This window comes from Pristis pectinata, chromosome 3, assembly GCF_009764475.1.
Source record: "Pristis pectinata isolate sPriPec2 chromosome 3, sPriPec2.1.pri, whole genome shotgun sequence".
NCBI classification, from domain to species: Eukaryota; Metazoa; Chordata; class Chondrichthyes; order Rhinopristiformes; family Pristidae; genus Pristis; species Pristis pectinata.
This window is the reverse complement of record NC_067407.1, coordinates 20,990,688-21,009,842: the sequence shown is the minus strand read 5'-3', so window position 1 is coordinate 21,009,842 and position 19,155 is coordinate 20,990,688. Positions and strand designations below refer to the sequence as shown.

The 19,155-nt window shown below is 37.9% G+C and overlaps 1 protein-coding gene across 1 annotated transcript in view; it reads right to left on the bottom strand.

Moving 5' to 3' along the window:
• The window catches only part of LOC127567693 (receptor-type tyrosine-protein phosphatase F-like), a 335,950-nt gene that overhangs the window by 194,117 nt on the left and 122,678 nt on the right, over positions 1–19,155 (bottom strand). Inside the window, exons 3-4 of the mRNA XM_052010633.1 lie at positions 9,334–9,479; positions 8,344–8,485 (exon numbers count right to left, since the gene is read on the bottom strand). Of these exons, the coding sequence (XP_051866593.1) occupies positions 8,344–8,485; positions 9,334–9,479 (288 nt within the window). The remainder of the gene's footprint in view (positions 1–8,343; positions 8,486–9,333; positions 9,480–19,155) is intronic.

Sequence of the window (19,155 nt, the reverse complement as noted above, 5' to 3'; positions counted from 1 at the left end):
ACCTGCAATTTACTTAAAAAATAATGGGCATAGTTACTGCAACAATGAATATAGCCACAGTATCCGACATAATCTAAACTTTCTTTCCATGATCATACTTTTGATGTTTCATTGCATTAGCAAATTACTGAAAGTGGAAGCTGACAACATGGCAACTCAAGACAGATCCAAGATTCAAGAAACGGACAAGGAACTTTAATATATTTGCAGGATGTGACACTTGCACATAAATAACAATGAGCATCATTAGTCTAACCATTATTTTAACAAAGTTATGTTCTAATATATTTTAAAATCAAAAGAGGAATTGGCCATATTTGATTTAGCAATAAGTAGTGAAGCAGAATTAAGTAAAAATAAAGAGCGGGGGTGAAATAAAGAGCAAAAAAGTGAACTGAGGGAAAGATACATTAACTTGTAAAAGTGACCATACCATGATTACTATTTGTAAGTAGAAGTTTGGAAATACCAAGCTAGCCACTAATGCAATAACAACGATAACATTTTATCTTAGGAGGTAAGGGGTCTGAAGTAGAGGCACATAAAATGGAACAAAAATAGTAAAATAATAATAGAACTAAGCCACAGATCACCACTGACGGAAATAGAGCATCACCCTAATTAAAACAGTAATCTTTTGTTCTTTTCCAGTTCCATCCCACGTGTTAGGCTGAGACGCCCACAGAATTTGGTGCTACATACTGTATGCATGGCATTAAGGTAAAGGTCATTGGTGTTTATTAACACTATAGGTAAGCAGTACATTGTCGTTAGGCATATTCATAGATTTCAGCATACTCTAGGGCTTGAAAAAAAACTTTATAAATAAACACTGACCCATATAATTAATCTATTCTATCAACTATGTTCAACAAAACTTTATCTTGCTTTATAGAATGTTTAAACAATCGATGATTGGCTGCCGGAATGAATCCAATAGCAATTACCATTACTTCCATTTTCAGACAATTTTATCTCTATCCACCACAAAATGGATAAAATAATTTATTTCAGTTTTTGGCAATTTTGCCACAGTCTAGAATAGAGGCAAGGGGCTGGGATGAGGATCAAGAAGAGTGGAAGTGCTGGTTCATTCTGTCCACAAAAGGGCCAGGTCAACCTTAAATAGAGTTTGAACACTTAAATATAATGGTTTACTTTTCCTGGTGTCGTTTGTCAGGCATTGTGCTAATCATTATGCCATTACAAACTGTAAATCAAATAGTTGCCACTGGGTTGGGCATACAAAAGGGCGGCACGGTAGTGTAGCGCTTAGCGCAATGCTATTACAGCGCCAGTGACCCGGGTTCAATTCCCGCCGCTGTCTGTAAGGAGTTGTACGTTCTCCCTGTGTCTGCATGGGTTTCCTCCAGGTGCTCCGGTTTCCTCCCACATTCCAAAAGATGTACGGGTTAGGAAGTTGTGGGCATGTTATTTTGGCACTGGAAGAGAGGCGACACTTGCGGGCTGCCCCCAGAACACTCTACACAAAAAGGTACATTTCACTGTGTGTTTTGATGTACATGTGACCAATAAAGATATATCTTATATGAAAAGGACTTTAAGAATGACCATGTGCCGGCTAGGTTATGCTACCAGTGAGGAAATTTTCCATTTGTAAGTGTTCCAAAGTTATCTTAAGAAACTTAGTTTTGTTTTTCAACCACGTAAACACAAAAGACCCAAAGCATATACAAGAAAACCAATGAAGGATAAAACAAGAAAATCCTTTGCAGTGGCTAAATGGTGCAGATTAATCAAAGAGAATTAGAAACATCCATTATTCAAATGAATACAAGAGACCTTTATCTTAAGAGTGATGACAACAAAAGATGCATGCCTCTTTTACCGCTGACAGCAGTGACAAACATTAGTGAAACACTGACCAAGGAATTCTATTTGAACAGTATAAGTAGTTATTTCTATCTCCTAGGCCGTCTATTAAATATCCACAGATTTTCTTGGACACTGTAGTAACAAAAGCAAAGCAAGGTAAGTTGAAACACACAAACACACACACACACACACACACACACACACACACAACTAAAGGGACAGTGGTGGGATGGACCTACAGAAATCAAAACCAGCAGTAATGGGGGAGGAGCAGAGAAAAGAGAAGAATGATAACTTTAATTCAGGAAGAAAAAGCTTGTATTTATATAGCACCTTCACATTCTCAATATGTCCTAAAGCAGGACCACAGCTACTAAATGTTCAAACAGTCACTTTGGAATATAGCTAAATGTGGCAGACAATATATAGAAAGCTCAAAGAAATATCCAATGATATAAATGTCCAGATTGTAGGCAGTGTTGATCCAGTCAACGGTGTCAACAAAAGTATTTGACAAAATAACTAATCATGCTCTTCAAATATTTTTATGGACTGAAAGTGGCAGGGCACATTTCAACTGGAGAAGAAGGTACATTGAAAGAAGTATCATTCCCACCGACAGTATAAACAACCACATAGATTTAATTTCGAAGATTGCCAATTGCCTTCAGACTCTCCCCAAAAAGTGAAGAATAAACTCACAATTGTTCTACATTGCTATGCTATGTAAGTTATGAACTTTAAGCTATACCTAAAGCGATGTGCAACACCTGCCTCCATTTTCAGTAATAGTTACACGTTACAAACCAATTTGCAGGACAGAGTTCAAATCCTGGTGTTGGAATTTAACATTTTAAATTTGAGATGACATTTTTTGGTAGGATGGGGTATAAAAATATATGGAGGCAATTATAGGGCAATGATGATCTCAGTGAATGGCCTGCTCCTATGACACCAAAAGCACCTAATTAATGGCATGAGGTTAATTGTGAAACACAGTGCAAGCTTGACAAACTTGAGAAGTTGCAGCTAGGAACCTAAATAAAAGGTTGAAGAGGAACTTAGGTATGATCTATTTATTACTTGAATGGTAATTAACTAGTATCCGTAAAAGACCAAGGGTCAGCGGTAGGTTCTGCCTTTAACATGCTCAGTTTGTCTACAGCATACTACATAGCCAAGCAGTAGCGTGTAAGTCAAAGAAAAAAAACTGGACGGAATTACAAAGGTGATTAAAAACTAAAATCAAAAGATCATGTTTAACTTCATTTCTGTTTGCTTACTATGAAAGCAATAGTCAAGTCCAAAAATAACAAGCAACATAACAGGCTAAAAGCAAAAAAAAAGTGCAGATGCTGGAAATCAGAAGTATAAACAGAAAATATTGTAAGTAATTTGTAGTTCAGTTAACACTTGTGGAGTGGAGATACAGAAACATAACTCTTATTCTGGTAAATCAAGGCTGCATTATGGTGCGTGCTTAGAATTTCTCCTCTTACTCCGGGTGTGGTCTAGCCTCTTTTTTCTCTCCAGATATAAAGGTAAGAATTTCAATAGCCTTTTTAATTATTCTCTGTTCTACCCAAGGCATTTTTATGATTTATGTACATGAGTTTTTGGAACCTTCATTGCTTCCAAATTTTCATCAACTGTTCTACCTTTCTGGTTAAAAACTTAACACTGAAATTGAAGAACACAAGAAAACATGAGCAGGAGTAGGCAAAGTGAGAAAACAAGCATGTCTTAAACTGTAAAGAAGGGGAAGGGGTGGGGAAAATAAAGAGTATGTTTGTAGTAGGGTGGAGACTAAGAGAGACTATGATGCAAGTGGTGACCGTGCCAGCTGAAACAGGGTGGCGAAGGCTTGTTGACTGCACAGAATCTGTCTGAAAATGATGCAAATAAAAGGTGAATGATGACAGTGGAGAGAGGGAGCAATAAAAGGGCCAAAACAGTGAGATATAGTGTACAGAATCTGGTGGAATTCTGAAATAAAAGAGAATGCTAGAAATAAATCCAGGCAGCATGTGTGAACAGTAGAAAACTGAGCTAACTTTACAGGTTGATCCCGTTTCATTAGAGCTGGCAATTCTTTGACATTTAGAAAAGCTCTAAAACTGCTCAGTGCCTGTTAAACCAGTCCCTCTAACAGTCCCACCCTTCCCTCACTATGCAATAACCCCTTAATAACCATTGACATGAATTGACTCCCACAGCCGCCTTGACTATACTTCCTGAGGTTATACTTCATCTGCATCCACTTCTCTAAAACAATGAAACTGAGAAAAGGGAATACTCAGATATATTCTAACAACGTCACCTTACACAGAAGTGCTTCCAATATACATCTTCCCTTTTCTTTAACCAACAACTGTCCTATTCATTTAGATGACTGTACAAAAAGCCATACTTCTGAGTATGCAGTTGCACAAAGTGGAACAAACAAACATGGAAGCACCGAATTAAAGAGATATTAATAGTTTAAGAGAAAACACAGATCCTAGTGAATCTCTGGAATTCCCCACTCTGGGAGGGGGGTGGGGATGGAGGCTAGATCACTGGAATTGAGACAAGGAGTATTTGCAATCTGGAGCAGATCAGCTGTGATCATTGACTTACTCCTCTTGTTTTCTTGTGTTCTTGGAATTCAATGTTAGGTTTTAAACTTAACCCAAAAGCGTAGAATGGAGTTGATGAAAACTTAGAGGCAATGGAGGCCCAAAAATGCTTTGGAATTCATGTACATAGATCATTAAAATGCCTTAGATAATACAAAGAATGATTAAAAAGACTATTGAGACTCTCACCTTTATATCTAGAGGGAAGATAGTATACAATATACAAACAATGGCCTAGCCAGATCACACGTGGAGTACAAGAAGAAATTATTAGCAACATACCGGACTGCAACATTGATCTACCAGAATGATACCCAAATTGAAGAAGTTTAATTATGAATCAAGATTACAGAGAAATTACATTCTCTGGAATGTCAAAAGTTAGTTGCTAATTTGCTTGAAGTTTTCAAGCTACAAAAGAGAACAGATTGTCAGGAAAGAGAGGAACTATTTCCATTGTTTAGGGAGTCTGTAATTAGGGAATTATGGTCTAAAAATTGGATACGGAAAAAAGGAGAAATTTCTTTAAGCATCAGGTTGTAAACATTTGGAATTCTCTACTATAAAGGGTTGTGTAAGATCCAGTATATCCATTACTTGAGCAATAGATTTCTGGATTATAAGTGGGTGTAGGGATTAGGTCGAAGTGGACAAGGTACAAGATAAAAGTATGATCTTAGTGATTTGCAGAAGAGGCTCAAATGGCTGCAGGGCCAATTCTTCCTGCTATTTCTTATGTTAGGTTCCAGGAAAAACTTCTACAGCATAAGGCTGTAAAAGTTTGAATCTTTCTACCATAAACATTAATTGATGATTACTCAATTCTCAATTTTAAATCTGAAAATGACAGATTATCGTCAGCTAAAGGTATTAGGAATTTGACAAGTACAGCTGTATGGAGTTGGGTCTCAGTGATAACATTTATAAATATACATTCAGGGTGCAAGAGGTACAAAATCTTACTCCAGTTCTTCTGCTTTCCTCACTCTGGTTTAGTGGACCCTTAATTACATCAAAATCATTTCCGGCACCTTTGCAGTTTCCTCTTCATGCCAGAATTGCAATTAATTCTCCAATCCATTGCCTTTTCCTTATCTTCCATCCCACTAGTTTCTTGTTCTATGGATATTTATCCTCCATCACCAGCACAGTCAAACATCTTCCCTGTCCCAGACATTTTAGCATTCCTAAGGTATCACTGCTTTGCAACTCACCTTCGTCCTTTCTTCAATCACCCCAACACCTGGTCTTACCTTTCTTCAGAACCAACCTGTGCACTGCACAAGTCTTTTAGTGTCCTGTCTTCTCACTATCCCAAATCTTCATTTCAGATATAACAAGCTCATGAATGTTTTTCAACAGAAGTTTATGAAGAACAGAGTTTACTTTAATGCTAATACAAATGAAGTCCTTACTCACTTCAATAGGTGAACAAAATTCAGAATTCCTCAAATGCAAAACACCAATATGCAACATAAAAAGAAGAAAACTTTTGTACTTCAAACTAGTTAAAAAAGTTAACAAACAACATTTTAAAAAAATCACAAACACTGAAAATTCAAGCAGACTATATTAGGTCAGGAAATGTTACTTTAATTTTTCTTCATAATGGTAATTAATTGACTTACTTCTTCTCCTGTTTAATAGCATTAGGCTTGACTTTACAGAAAAGATAAGAAATAAAATTTAACACCAAGTCACATAGGACACCAGTCATTAGGTAACCGAAAAGTTAAAAAAAAACTGCAGATGCTGGAAATAAAAACAGAAAATGTTGGGGATACTCAGTGGGCCAAACAGTAGCTGTGGAGAAACAGAGTCAACGGTTTAAGTCAATGGCCTAAGGAATTGGAAAAGTGTGTAAACAAGCAGTTGCAGAGAAGGGCAGAGGTGGAAAGAACACAAGTAATGTCTTCCCCATCAATCAACAGAGGTGACAGTGCTCTCAGCTGTGCCTGCTCCATTTTTTGCACTTCTATTCTCACCTAGTCTCCTCCCAGCTAAGGCAATGACAGACCTTCCCTGATCTTAAACCTGACATCCTCCACATTCAACAGATCATACTCCATAATTTCCTACAATGAGATATCATCACCAGATACATCTTCTCTTCCCCTCCACTCCTCCTTCAGCATTCAACTGGAAAATAGGAGACATAACACCTGCCCTTATATGTCGTACTTCCTATCATTCAGGAAACCGAACAGACTTTACAGCTGAAGGAGTGGTTCACTTGCACTTCTTCCAGTCACCTTTTCTCATTCTACAGACGTTACCTGATCTAATGAGTATTTCCAGGATTCTGTTTTATTTCAGATTTCCAGCGGTTGCTGTGTTCTGCATCTCACAGTTCCAGCATGTTTTCTTTTTTCTCTCCAAAACCCTCATTCATCTGCATTTATTTACAGTCTTCCAGACAGGCTAGCTCCCTCTCTGATACAGCATGGAAAGCAATTAGTCACCTAGACGATATTAGTCTCCACCCTATCACTGAGCGCTCCCTTTGATCTCTCCAGATTTCTGCAACTTAAAGCACAATTGTTTTCCCATTTTTCACTTCTGATGAAGGGTCACTAATCTGCTGCATTCACTTTGTTTCTGCCTGCTGAGTACCTCCAGCCCTTCCTGGTTTTACTTCACATTGGGCAGATGGTTCAAAGTTTGATCAAAAATACAGTTAAATAGAAGGTCTTAAAAGGAGGAGATAAAGAATTCAGGAGAAATTTCAGGAAAGAAAATCAAAGATTTTGATTTTGACAGCTGTAGGCACTGAAGGTAACAGTGCAGCGATTAAAATCAAACGATGAGCAAAAGACCAGAGAACATAGAGGATTTTAAAATTGAAGTGTTGCAGGACCAAGAGCCAATTTAGCCAGTGAACATATGTGTGACTTGCTATAAGTTTGGATGTAGACAGAGATATGTATGATCTCAAATTTAGAAAGGTGAAAGAGGGGAGGCTAGCAATTTGAGTTCTAGGTAAAACTTAGAGGTAGCAACTGATACGAGTTTTAACAGCAGGTGGTTGAAGTGGGGTGAAGTCAAGTAGTATTAAGGGAGGCAGAAATAAGTCATCTTATTGATCAGGCAAAAATGGTTCAGAGTGCATCTTAGGGTCAAATATAATAACAAAGGTGCAAACAGTCTTTTTTCAGCATCAGAATGTTGTCAGTCAGAGAAATTGAGTTGATGAATGGTGTCATTGCTTGATAAATACATTGCACATTTATGAATGGCAACTGACTGACCACAAAGTTTGCTGTTCTCTGTACCAAAACTTCTCACAATGAAAATTTCAACAGCAAGTGAAGCAATCACATAAATACAAATCTAATAGGTGCTCACCTAGGCCTGCATGCTAATCCTATCCACATTTACGTAAGTTCCAGGCAATGAGTTTGTATGTTTGATGAGTTTGCATGTTTGATGAGTTTGCATATTTAAATCAATAATTGCAAAATTAGAAACCATATATGAACTGAGTAACGAAGCTCATTTCCACTGAGTGTAAGAGTTAAAATTACAATAAATACTTTGGGTGAACGATGTAAGTGAACAGGCTGAACAGAAAACAAAATAAATAGAAATGCCTACTCTAAGATTCTTTGTAACATTCAGCACAGAAATGGGAGCAGAAAAACCTTTTCTGTTACTTTCTGTTGCTTTCACAATCATAATTCTTGTTCTGAAAAGCTTGGCTCTTTGGAGTTCTGTATAATTCCTTATTACACAGTTTTTTTTAACCTTTAACTGAGCACTCACTAAATATGTATATCCTTTATAGGTTGGCAACTGCACTCAGTGACACCTCAAATGATACCAAAATAAGATTTGATGTTGCATCTATATAAACAGTAGTACAGTACAAGGAGAAAAACAAGTTGACTACCTGATAGTACTGTTAGCTTGGCACTTGTTGTTATCTCCCCAATACTATTTGTTGCTGTACATTCATAAATTGCTTCATCTCGTGGCGCCCTTAATGGTTGAATTCTTAGCACTGAACCAGTGCCATCATCGAATTCTATAACCTGAAAATCAATTAAAGAATATATAATTAAATGCTGAAGACATGGAAGAGGTAAAGAACAAGAGTCTTTCTTCAGTATTTTTCTTCAGTATTAACAATTCTTCACATCAGCAAGTATCAACAAAGATTGGCTTTGAATGAGCGAATGTTTCTCTCACTTGTTCTGAAGCATTACACTTTCAAGAATTTATAAAAGTTAGCTTCTCGCATTTGTGGATAAACAACTCTTTAATGGACAAGTTGGTAAAAACAGTGCATGGTGCAATATTGTGCCATAAGGAATTGAAAATGTGTGACTTTACTAGTATCATCCACAGTCTAGTATCCCCGTTTCTCTCTTGTTTACTTGCAAGAGTTATCTGCTGTTCAGTGCTTGTAGATGGACAGGCTCAAGACTGGCTGTGAAGACTAAAATAATTAAACAATTAAACAATGAGATATAAAGTGTAAAAGTATTTATTAGATAAAAGGCAAACAATTTTCAAATCAATTTAAAGCTCTGTAGGCAGTCCCCGAGTTATGTAAGGGTTCTGCTCCTGAGAACTGTCCGTAAGCTGACTTCTCCATAAATCACCAAACATCCATTTTCGATAGTAATCCATATTGTATTACTCTATGTATACTTGCTGTAAATCTTTCATCTCACCGAATAATCACCTGAACACTACCCATAATTAAACTAATGGAATATATACTGTATCTGGTCATTAATGAATAGCAGGAAACATTTTGTTATTATCACTAGCTTGAAAAATGCTTTAAAAATATATTTTGCATAAAATTGGACTTCTGTAAATTAGGTCATTCGTAACCTAGGGAGCCCCTGTACTTGAATTTGTGAATTTATACCTCAAAGCGTTGAGAACTGACTTTCTTCCCTTTCTTCATCCAGGTGATACGTGGTTTAGGTTCTGCCACAGCTTGGCACACAAATGAAGCCACTCCTCCAGAGATTCCAATCTGATCCACAGGGATTCGGGTAAAAGTTGGCAAAGCTGCAAAATGTTAAGGTGTTGCAAATTAGTCCAACATCCCAGATTTCACTTCAAAACATGAAAAACTTAAATGCAATTGTATCTTGCAGAACTAGAATTATTATAACACATTTCAGGTAGAATGAACATCTTCAAAACAACATAATAAAAGATGAGTATATTCAGATTGTGACATACAACTTAAAAAGGTTTGGGCATAGCTTTTTCCACTTGGTGTCAGTGATACTACCCTTGCTGAATCAGGGTGGGATGTCGGGACCAAGTTCAACACAGCTATTGTGTTAAACCCTGTTATAAAGTGGTTGTACCATCCTTGCATGTCAGAAAGTTGTGTGTTCTGGAACTTTATCTCATAATCTACAATCAAAGTTCAATTCAATAATGCTCCTTTTCCAAGTTTTACCTTTTGGATGAGACATTAAATTGAGGCCCTATCTATTCTCTCAGAGGATCTCATATTAGGATTTGATGGCATTAACCCAAAAAGCAAGGTCCATAAAATTCAAATATATCAAGTTAAGCAAATCCAGTTTCTTGAACTTTGTCACGAACTGCTAAAATGCAGTCACTAACTTCAAGAATTACCGCAAAGTCAATTGTAAAAGTCAAAATACTTTAAACACATATTCTTGGGCTTTTGAGATTTGCCATGCTCATAGCACTTTACACCAGCTTCCAGTTCCATTTTATGACAGAAATTTGGCATAAATCTAGCTGTTCATCATTCCAGCGTTAATTATAACATGTTACATTATTACATTGAAATCTACGATGGACTGATTCCGTGTGTCAAATTTACCACATACCAGTTGAATCGTTTAGGATCTTCATGATCAAAGAAAAACATACATCTCATTAAAGTATTTAATTTGATGTCTAACTCCAAAATTGACTCATTAAACAGCAATTTACACTACACTGCATCCACAGTACACAATAAAACAAAATGAAAAGTCCCCTTCCTTGCATGCCAGAAAGTTGCAGGTTCTGGAATGTTATCTCATAATCTACAATCAAAATTCAATTCAATAATGCTCCTTTTCCAAGTTCCACCTTTTAGATGAGACATTAAATTGAGGTCCTATCTATTCTCTCAGAGGATCTCCTGAAAGATTTGCTGGCACTAATCCAAAAAGCAAAACAGTAATTTTGGAAATGATTACCTCTCAAATGGGGCTTTGGGATACCTTGTGGTCCCGATAAACATTTTAAAAATGTATTCTTGAAAATAACAGTTCTTGGCTCTAGGCATAATATTGTTCTCTTGTGTCTTGTCAAGTAGTCTTTCTCCACAAATAAATTGATATGCTTTGAAGTTATAACACAGAAGCAAGAAACTAGTTATTTAGCCAAACTAGATTGTGTCAACCTTCACCCTGTATCCAAGCAAACACCTCTTGTGACTTTTATCTGTTCTTTTCCAGATTCTATTGTCCTCTCACCCAATGTACATCTGAGCCAAGATTCATGGGGCAGCACAATAGCTGTATGGAACAGGTCAGATGGACCAACATTCTTGTTCAATATCTTAGTATCTTTGCAATTTGAAATGTTGGATTGTTTCTTCCCCAAAACCAGCAACCCCAATAAAATGAATCCAACAGCCTTACAATTTGACACTAAATCTACAATTCTTGAATGTTGATCCAAGCACCAGTAGAAACAAATGGTCCTCTCTCTACAACTGATGCCTAAATTGTTGAGAATATTTTTTTTAATTTCTGCTTTTGCATTGTGATACCTCGTGCAAAATATTCCAATGTTTTCAAGTCTTTCCCTGCATCTGGAGTTCCTCGGACCTTTTGCAATGTAGCTAGAATTCTATGAGAATAGAAAGTGGATTTGATGGTTACAGCTCTCTCAACTTATGAAGGAAAATATTTCGATAAGTGAAAATTCATAAATCAAAAATGTGTTTCCTGTTAGTTTCAATATAAAAACACTGACTGCATTTCAGACCTCCAGAATTTGCTAAAATCCCTTAAAAATAAACCAACACAAGTACCCGAAAAATACAAAATACCATTTTATTAACAACTAAATCTCAAATTACCATAATATCAAGGGAATATCATTATCTCAGCAAGTGAAACATACAATTGTCTCCCTGTCTCCTAGCTCTCTCAGTCTCTCTCTTTCTACCAGTTCTCACTGCCTTCCTGATACCCTCTCAGCTCTTGCTATCTCTCTCAGCCCACACCATCTCTTTCAACAGCACATCACCCTCCAACCCCCATGCTCAACCCATTTCCCCCACCCCCACAGCTCTTGCAATCTCTCTCACTTCCTTGCTGTCCCCACAAGCTCACAAGCTCAGTTATCTTCAGCATTGCTGAGATCATACCTGGAGTACTGTGTTCAATATTGGTCTCCTTATTTAAGAAAGGAAGGATGTTAATGCATTGGAAGCAGTTCAGAAAGGTTTACCAACTGACACCTAAAATAGATGACTTGTTTCATGAGGAAAGAGAGGGCAGAGTAAACTTCTGTTTGCTGGGATCTAAAAGAATGAGTGGCAACTACGATGGGTCACCGTCTCAGAATAAGGGCTCACCCATGCAGGTCAGATAAGGCGAATTTTTTTTTCCTCTGTGGGTTGCCAGTCTTTGAAACTTTCTCCTTCAAATGGCAAGTGCCTTCTTGAGGCAAGGTTCTTGAGAAGCAAGCATGAGTATGCAGGAAAGCAGAGTTAGTTTGTCAGATCATCCATGATCTTATTGAATTGTGGTGCAGGCTCGAGGTGCTGAGTAGTCTATCCTGCTCCTAATTTGCCATGACTCTATATGTTGAAGTGGTGGCAGGGAAAATCAGAGGGATAGTTGTCACTGCTGTTCAGATGATGGTGCTCGTTGTGAACCTGAGCTTGATGGAGCTTCCAAGGGTTTTTCTTGTGATTATTCCTGGGTGGCTGATGAATGAGGCTTAAGGAAGGCAACATCTGGTCAGCTCCCCTCTTCTTCATCTGAGGTAGCTTCTTATAGCAAAACACATAATTTTTCAACTTGCGGCCATATTTAATTATACTTCCCAGGTTGGGATCATCGCCTTTGAAGATGGCTATTCTTTTCTTGACATGTCAGAATGTTTCTGAAAGCCTGTTCACAGTAAGCTGTTTTGCAGATGGCATTATGTTGGTGGCTTTTTGCTCCTCCTGTGTGTGCAAATTCTAACATATTGTCATTTGTGAGTTCTTCACCATGTAATTCCATTAACTCTTGCAAATCATCCTGGTCTAATTCATCACACTCAACCTCATTTGCTAACTTGAAAATGTCTTCTTGGACATTTTTCAGGTTCGTAAATCTGTGGGATTTGTGCAGACACCCTGGCATAATTTTCTCCACATACCATTCATTGTTGTAAGGATTATGTCTTCCCAAGATACACAAATGTAGTTGAGGGCTACATTGATATTGCATCTCTTTCAAAGAATGGTGAATTTATCATTGCCACTCAACTCCAAATTGATGTGCCTCATTTTTTGCTGCAAGTAGTAAGCTTTGAAAGATGTAACAGCACATGGGTCCACGGACGTAGCAGTGAAGTGAGGGGGCAAAAACATTACCTGAATGTTATGAGCTACATGCTCAGTAATAATTCAACTCTAGGACGCATTGTCAACAATGAGCAAAGATCTATTTACCAGATTATTTCTCGCACAATTTTGTGAAACGAAGTGGGAAGAAACAACAATGATATAAACTTGGAGGGGCTGTGCCAAAGTCCAGGCCTTTTTTTTGAAGATTTGTCTTTAGAGACTCAAGTTCTTTGACTCATGGATTAAGAGAGGCTTAAACTCACAGTCACCCTCAGCTTGTCTCCAAGGGGAAGATTAATATGATCTTTTGTTGCCTTGAAGCTTAGAGATGTTTTCTTATGCTTCGAGATTAATATGCATGAAGGCATTATATTCTGAAAGAGGATGTTTAGGAGGACTAACAACTTCCTCAACAATTCATTTCAGCTCCTTTGGAAATTTTTCTGCCACTGTGGTATTTGTACCTGCTGTCTCTCCCACAAGATGGATATTATGCAGGTTTGCATACTGCTTGACATGTTCAAACCAGCTTCGCTGGCCTTCAGTGTATCAACACTTCCAGAAGACCATTACTCCCTTGTAGCTTTTCAAGCCTGCCATAAGAATCTCACTTTTCCCTGAATCATCACCTAACGCAGGGACACATGCCACTGATCTCACCACATAGTTAATTTCCATTCTCTCTATTATCATATCACTGTCCTTTGCAACACATGATGAATTTCCAGTGCTAATATATTACTACAATCAATAGAAATCTACTTCCAGCTGCCAATTGTTTCAACAGTCAATTACTGTATGTCAATTAGCTGCTATTTCTTTCCAAAGTCTGAGGAAACAGCAATGTATTTCAGAACAGGCATCAGTGGAATGAACAGCAATCTGTGTTGAGAAAGATATTCCTGCCTGGCATTTCAATTGCTGCATATTGCTAAATTATGGGTTATTCATTATAACGAGAAGTTTTGTAAATTGAATATGTGTACTTTAAAGAGTCAACAGCATCACAGCAAAAATGTGTACAATAAAAGTTTTTAAATTGAGGGATACCTGTATTTAAATAAATGGTCACCTGCAACTATACCCTGCCCTTCCTAATGTCACAAATCCATTTATAGCAAGAAACAGCATTCAGCAACAGCAGCCCTGGCTAATGTTATCCAGTACCTTCCATGATATACTGCAGCAGCTCTACTGTTCCTCTGACTGAAATAAGCCACTAATATCTTGAATCAAATCTGTACTTTTAATGGACCTTCAATAAGTTTCATTATTCTTGGACTTTTCTAGAGACCAGGGATCAAATCAAGATCCCTGCTAGAAATGATCCAAAAAAAATGATGGAAATCAACTTCGCTTCCTATGATGAAAAATGCCTTGACTAGTTAATGCACAGGAGGTCAGGAAACATTCCTGCACGTTCCATACAGCACATGCCCTAAAAGCAGAAAATGATGGCAATGCTCAGCAAGCCAGCATAAGGTCTTGCATTGGCACTGTTTCTCTTCCTATGGATGCTGCCTGGACCGCTGACTGTTTCCAGCATTTTAGAGTCACAGAGTCATAGAGTAATACAATATGGAAACAGGCCCTTCAGCCTAACTCATGCATGCTGACCAAGATGTCTATCTAAGCCAGTCCCATTTTCCCACGTTTGGCCTATATCTCTCTAAACCTTTCCCATCCATGTACCTGTCCAACACACACAAAATGCTGGAGGAACTCAGCAGGTCAGGCAGCTTATTTGGAGGGAAATAAATAGTCGACGTTTCCTGTCGAGACACTTCTTCACTTGTACCTGTCCAAGTGTTTTTTTTAAAAGAGACACAAGAGACTGCAAATGCTGGAATTTGGAGGAACAAGCAACCTGCTAGAGGAACTCAGCAGGTCGAGCAGCATCTATGGGAGGAAAGGAATTTTGTCGACATTTCAGAACAAGTGTTTTTTTTAAAATGTTGTTACTATACCTGCCTCAACCACTTCCTTTGGCAGCTCGTTCCATACACACACCACCCTCTGCTAGAAGAAGTTGCTCCTCAGGTCCCTTTTAAATCTTTCCCCTCTCACCTTAAACCTATGCACTCTAGTTTTTGATTCCCCTTCTCTGGGAAAAGGACTATGTGCATTCATCCTATCTATGCCCCTCATGATTTTATACACCTCTATAAGATCACCCTTTAGTCTCCTACAAAGTTCTAACCCGTCCAACCTCTCCCTTTAACTCATGCCCTTGAGTCCTGGCGACATTCTTGTAAACCTTCATTGCACTATTTCTAGCTTAATGACATCTTTCCAAAAACTGGGTAACCAAAACTGTACACAATATTCCAGGTGTGGCCTCGCCAACGTGTGTACAACTGGAAGATAACATCCCAACTCCTATACTCAATGCCTTGACTGATGAAGGCCAGCATGCCAAACATGTTATTCACCACCCTACCTACCTGTGATGCACTTTCAGAGAACCATGTACTTGTACTCCTAGGTCCCTCTGTTCTCCAATACCCCACAGGGCCCTATCATTCACTGTGAAAGTCCTACCCTAGTTTGACTTCCCAAAATGCAACACCTTGCACTTATCTGGAATGCCATTTGTCATTCCTCAGCTGACTTACCTAGCTGATCAAGATCCCCTTGTAATTTTTGATAACCGATCCCTGTGGCACACCACTAGTCACAGGCCTCCAGTCCAAAAAACAACCTTCTACCATCACCCTCTATTTCCTACCGGCAAACCAATTGCTTATCCAGCTTTCCCTGGAACCCATGTGATCTAGATCTTGCAGACTAGCTTCTCTCTTTTTATTTCAGATTTCATCATCTACAGTTTTTCAACATATGCACCTGCTCACTATTAGTCTTACAGCTCTTTCTCTGCCAGGACAAATGTCTTGCATAGATTTTCTGAACCAAAGTTACAGCCATTTATGCCTTTCAGAGTTTAATTAAATACTTTAAGATGGGATGCACAACAGTTAATAAATCTACTCTTAGAGGGAGCCATAAGTCAGGTTAAAGTAAGGGTATTATTAGAGGACAGCAATCATAAAACTGCTCATTTTAAAGTTGAAACCAGGTTAGATTGAATGAACACAATTAAGCTATTAAGAAATTAGTTCCATAAAGCTAACTATTGAAGCTTTCAAATACTGTACAAATAAAGAATAAACCAGGAGGAAGCATGTACTTAGAAAGTAGAAGTTCTATATTCCAGAGACACCAAGCAACCAAAGATGCTGTAGTCAGGAGCAAAAAACAAGCAGGTCGAGCAGAATCTGTGGAGGGAAAGGGATGGTCATTGTTTCAGGCTGAGACCTTGCATCAGGACTAAGAGTGTAGAGAGGAGATAGCCAGTAAAAAGGGGTGAGAGGGAGAGGTAAGGCATATATTTTTTCTATCTCTTTGCCTCCACAGATGCTGCTTGACCTGCTAAGTTCCTCCAGCAGTTTTGCTCCACATTCCAGAAGCAGGTTATCCAGAAAGACAGCAAAACTGATTAAAAGAGAGAATAATGTGGGGGAGAAAGTGGAAATAATGTTGTTAAAAAAGGAGGGGAAATACAGATATGTAGCCATATATTTGACTATGAAAGCACATAAATGTACCGCTATCTTAAATCTGTTCCAATGTGACTCAGGCCACCACTTGCTATGGTGCACAGCAAAACTACCTCAAACATGGACCTTTGTTTTACAAATTTAATGCAAAATCAGATTTAATTATCAGATGGTAAACTTTAAAGCACATATTGCCCTTTTTAAGAAACTCAGTTAAATAAAACAAAATACAAATGAGAAAGAAACATCACTTATTCCTAAATCATCATCCAAAAAAGAACATTTAAAGGCTTTGGAACATGATAACATATTTTTTTTTAGAAATTGAAAAGGTTCTGAAAATATCATTATAATTCATTCTGAAAAAGATAAGCAATATTTGGATGACATTGAATGCCTGAAGGACTATATATAGCGAAGTACAAACTCATTTTAACAGGTCAACTCTGCCTGAAACCAGAAAATTCTAAAAGCATCTCATTATTTTGCATATTGTGCACATTCTTATTTACACTGAAAAAAGATCTTCTCTGAAATAACTCTGGAACTCAGCACAATTTTGAGGATAGCTAATGGAACTGTGGGTACCGATCTTCAATTTTGAAAAACTGAATCTCCCCTGCAGAAAAATAGAAAATGAAAAGAAAGGTCTGGTCCCTCTCACCAGGAATTGCTGCCCATGGTATTCCCACTTTCATACTTGCCTGGTCCAAATTTGCTGGCACAAAACATTCTGGACACCTCATTTATCCTTTCAACATAGAAGGAGATTCAGTTTGGCCCACTGAGTCCACGCCAGCTCACAGAACAATTCCAAGGCTATTTACAGTGGCCAGTTAACCAACCAACCCATATGTCCTTGGAATGCAGGAGGAAAATGGAGAATCTGGGAGAAATCCACGTGATCACAGACAGAATGTGCAAACTCCAAACAGACAGCAGTGGAGGTAAGGAGTGTATCCAGGTTGCTAGAGCTGTGATGCAGCAGTTTTACCAGAGGCGAAGGTCTGAATGGTGGCAGTGTCTCCAGCAATGAGGAAGCTTTGACAATCGGCAAAGCATCAGCCCCAGTTTTGTCCTCAGTGCAACTTGTTAGCTATTAAGTTGCTCTGACATTTAAAAACTATTAAAATGTAAGTAAATTGAAAAGAGTTAAAACATCATTAAAATTTTAACATGAAAATTGTTCTCTCCTCAGTTGCAATCACCCTATTATTTTGAAAACAAGTTCATAAATTTGGAAGAAAAATACATTATGGATAGAATAATAATCGGAATATCCTGCCACAGCAATAACTTCAGTCAACGGTTGAATTAGATAGGCATTTATTATGTGGATAAAGCTGCTTTATTTAACTCAAATTGCAATTTTAAGACAAAAAGAATGCAAGTGTAAAACTAAAGCAAGATTGCAAAGAAATACTCTCCCATTCAATGTTGGCATTAACATTATTCTTCTCAAAAGATATACAGATGCATGCGCACACACTTTAATCATGGAAGATGGATCAAGAAATTAGATAGTTGAAAAGCCACTAATGTAACGCCTGAACCAATAAGGACAAAATGATAATATAATAGCAGGTGAAGACCATTAAGTCCCTCATGCTTCCTCTGCTATTCAATAGCACCACGGCTTATCTTCCACCTCAGTGCCACTTTCCTGCATTAACCCCGTATCTTTTGATTCCTTTCATATCTGAAAATGTATTGATCTCATTCTTGGCTTGAAGCTAAGGTTTCATCAGGTCCAACTACACGATTTCAAATGTGCCCTTCAATGGGTTCTACCTTGATGAGGCAAGTAGTTTTATTTGGAAGTTTCCACCAAGGTACTAGTACCTTTCATGCTAAGATATATATTATAAACTGGAAATGCTCACAATTCTTTGTGTAGATTTCTATAAGGGCAGATAAGCTACACAGCTGGAAACCATATCTATGAGTAATTGTGCCTGTATGTACACATCTGAATGGGGGGGTGGGGGTTTGGAGTAGGTGCAAGAGTGAATGAGATAAGGACATTAACTGCTTATACAATATCCAGTTATGGATGTTCCAAAATTTTCTCCAATTAAACAATGGCAATGCTCAAGCCATTAATCTCAGCCATGTCACAAATTTCATTCATTGTTATTGAATCCATCTCCCTCCTTTGCCACTCTTTTAACCTTGGTATCTTAATTTACCCCAAGCTGAATAACTGATCTCAAATCCTCTGTATAACAAAAGACTGCCTATTTCCATCTTATCATCTGTCTCAGCCATCTCCTGCTGAAACCCTCATCCATGGATGTGTCACTGTGTTGAATATAGCAACTGTCCTCAGGCTGGCTTTCTATTTTCCTCCTTCCCTGCATCTAAAACTCTGCAGTTAAAAATCCTAAAAAGCACTACATCACATTCACTAATCACTTCAGTGTTCTCTGGGCCCCAGATCACCAATACTTGGTTGCTAAAATTTTCATCTAATGTGTCCAAATTTCCCCTTCTTCTTTGGCCACTACAAAATTTCCTCAATTCATCTGTCCAACTGTGTACACTTATCCATGCCTACAGCCATTCAAGAACTCTGCATTCT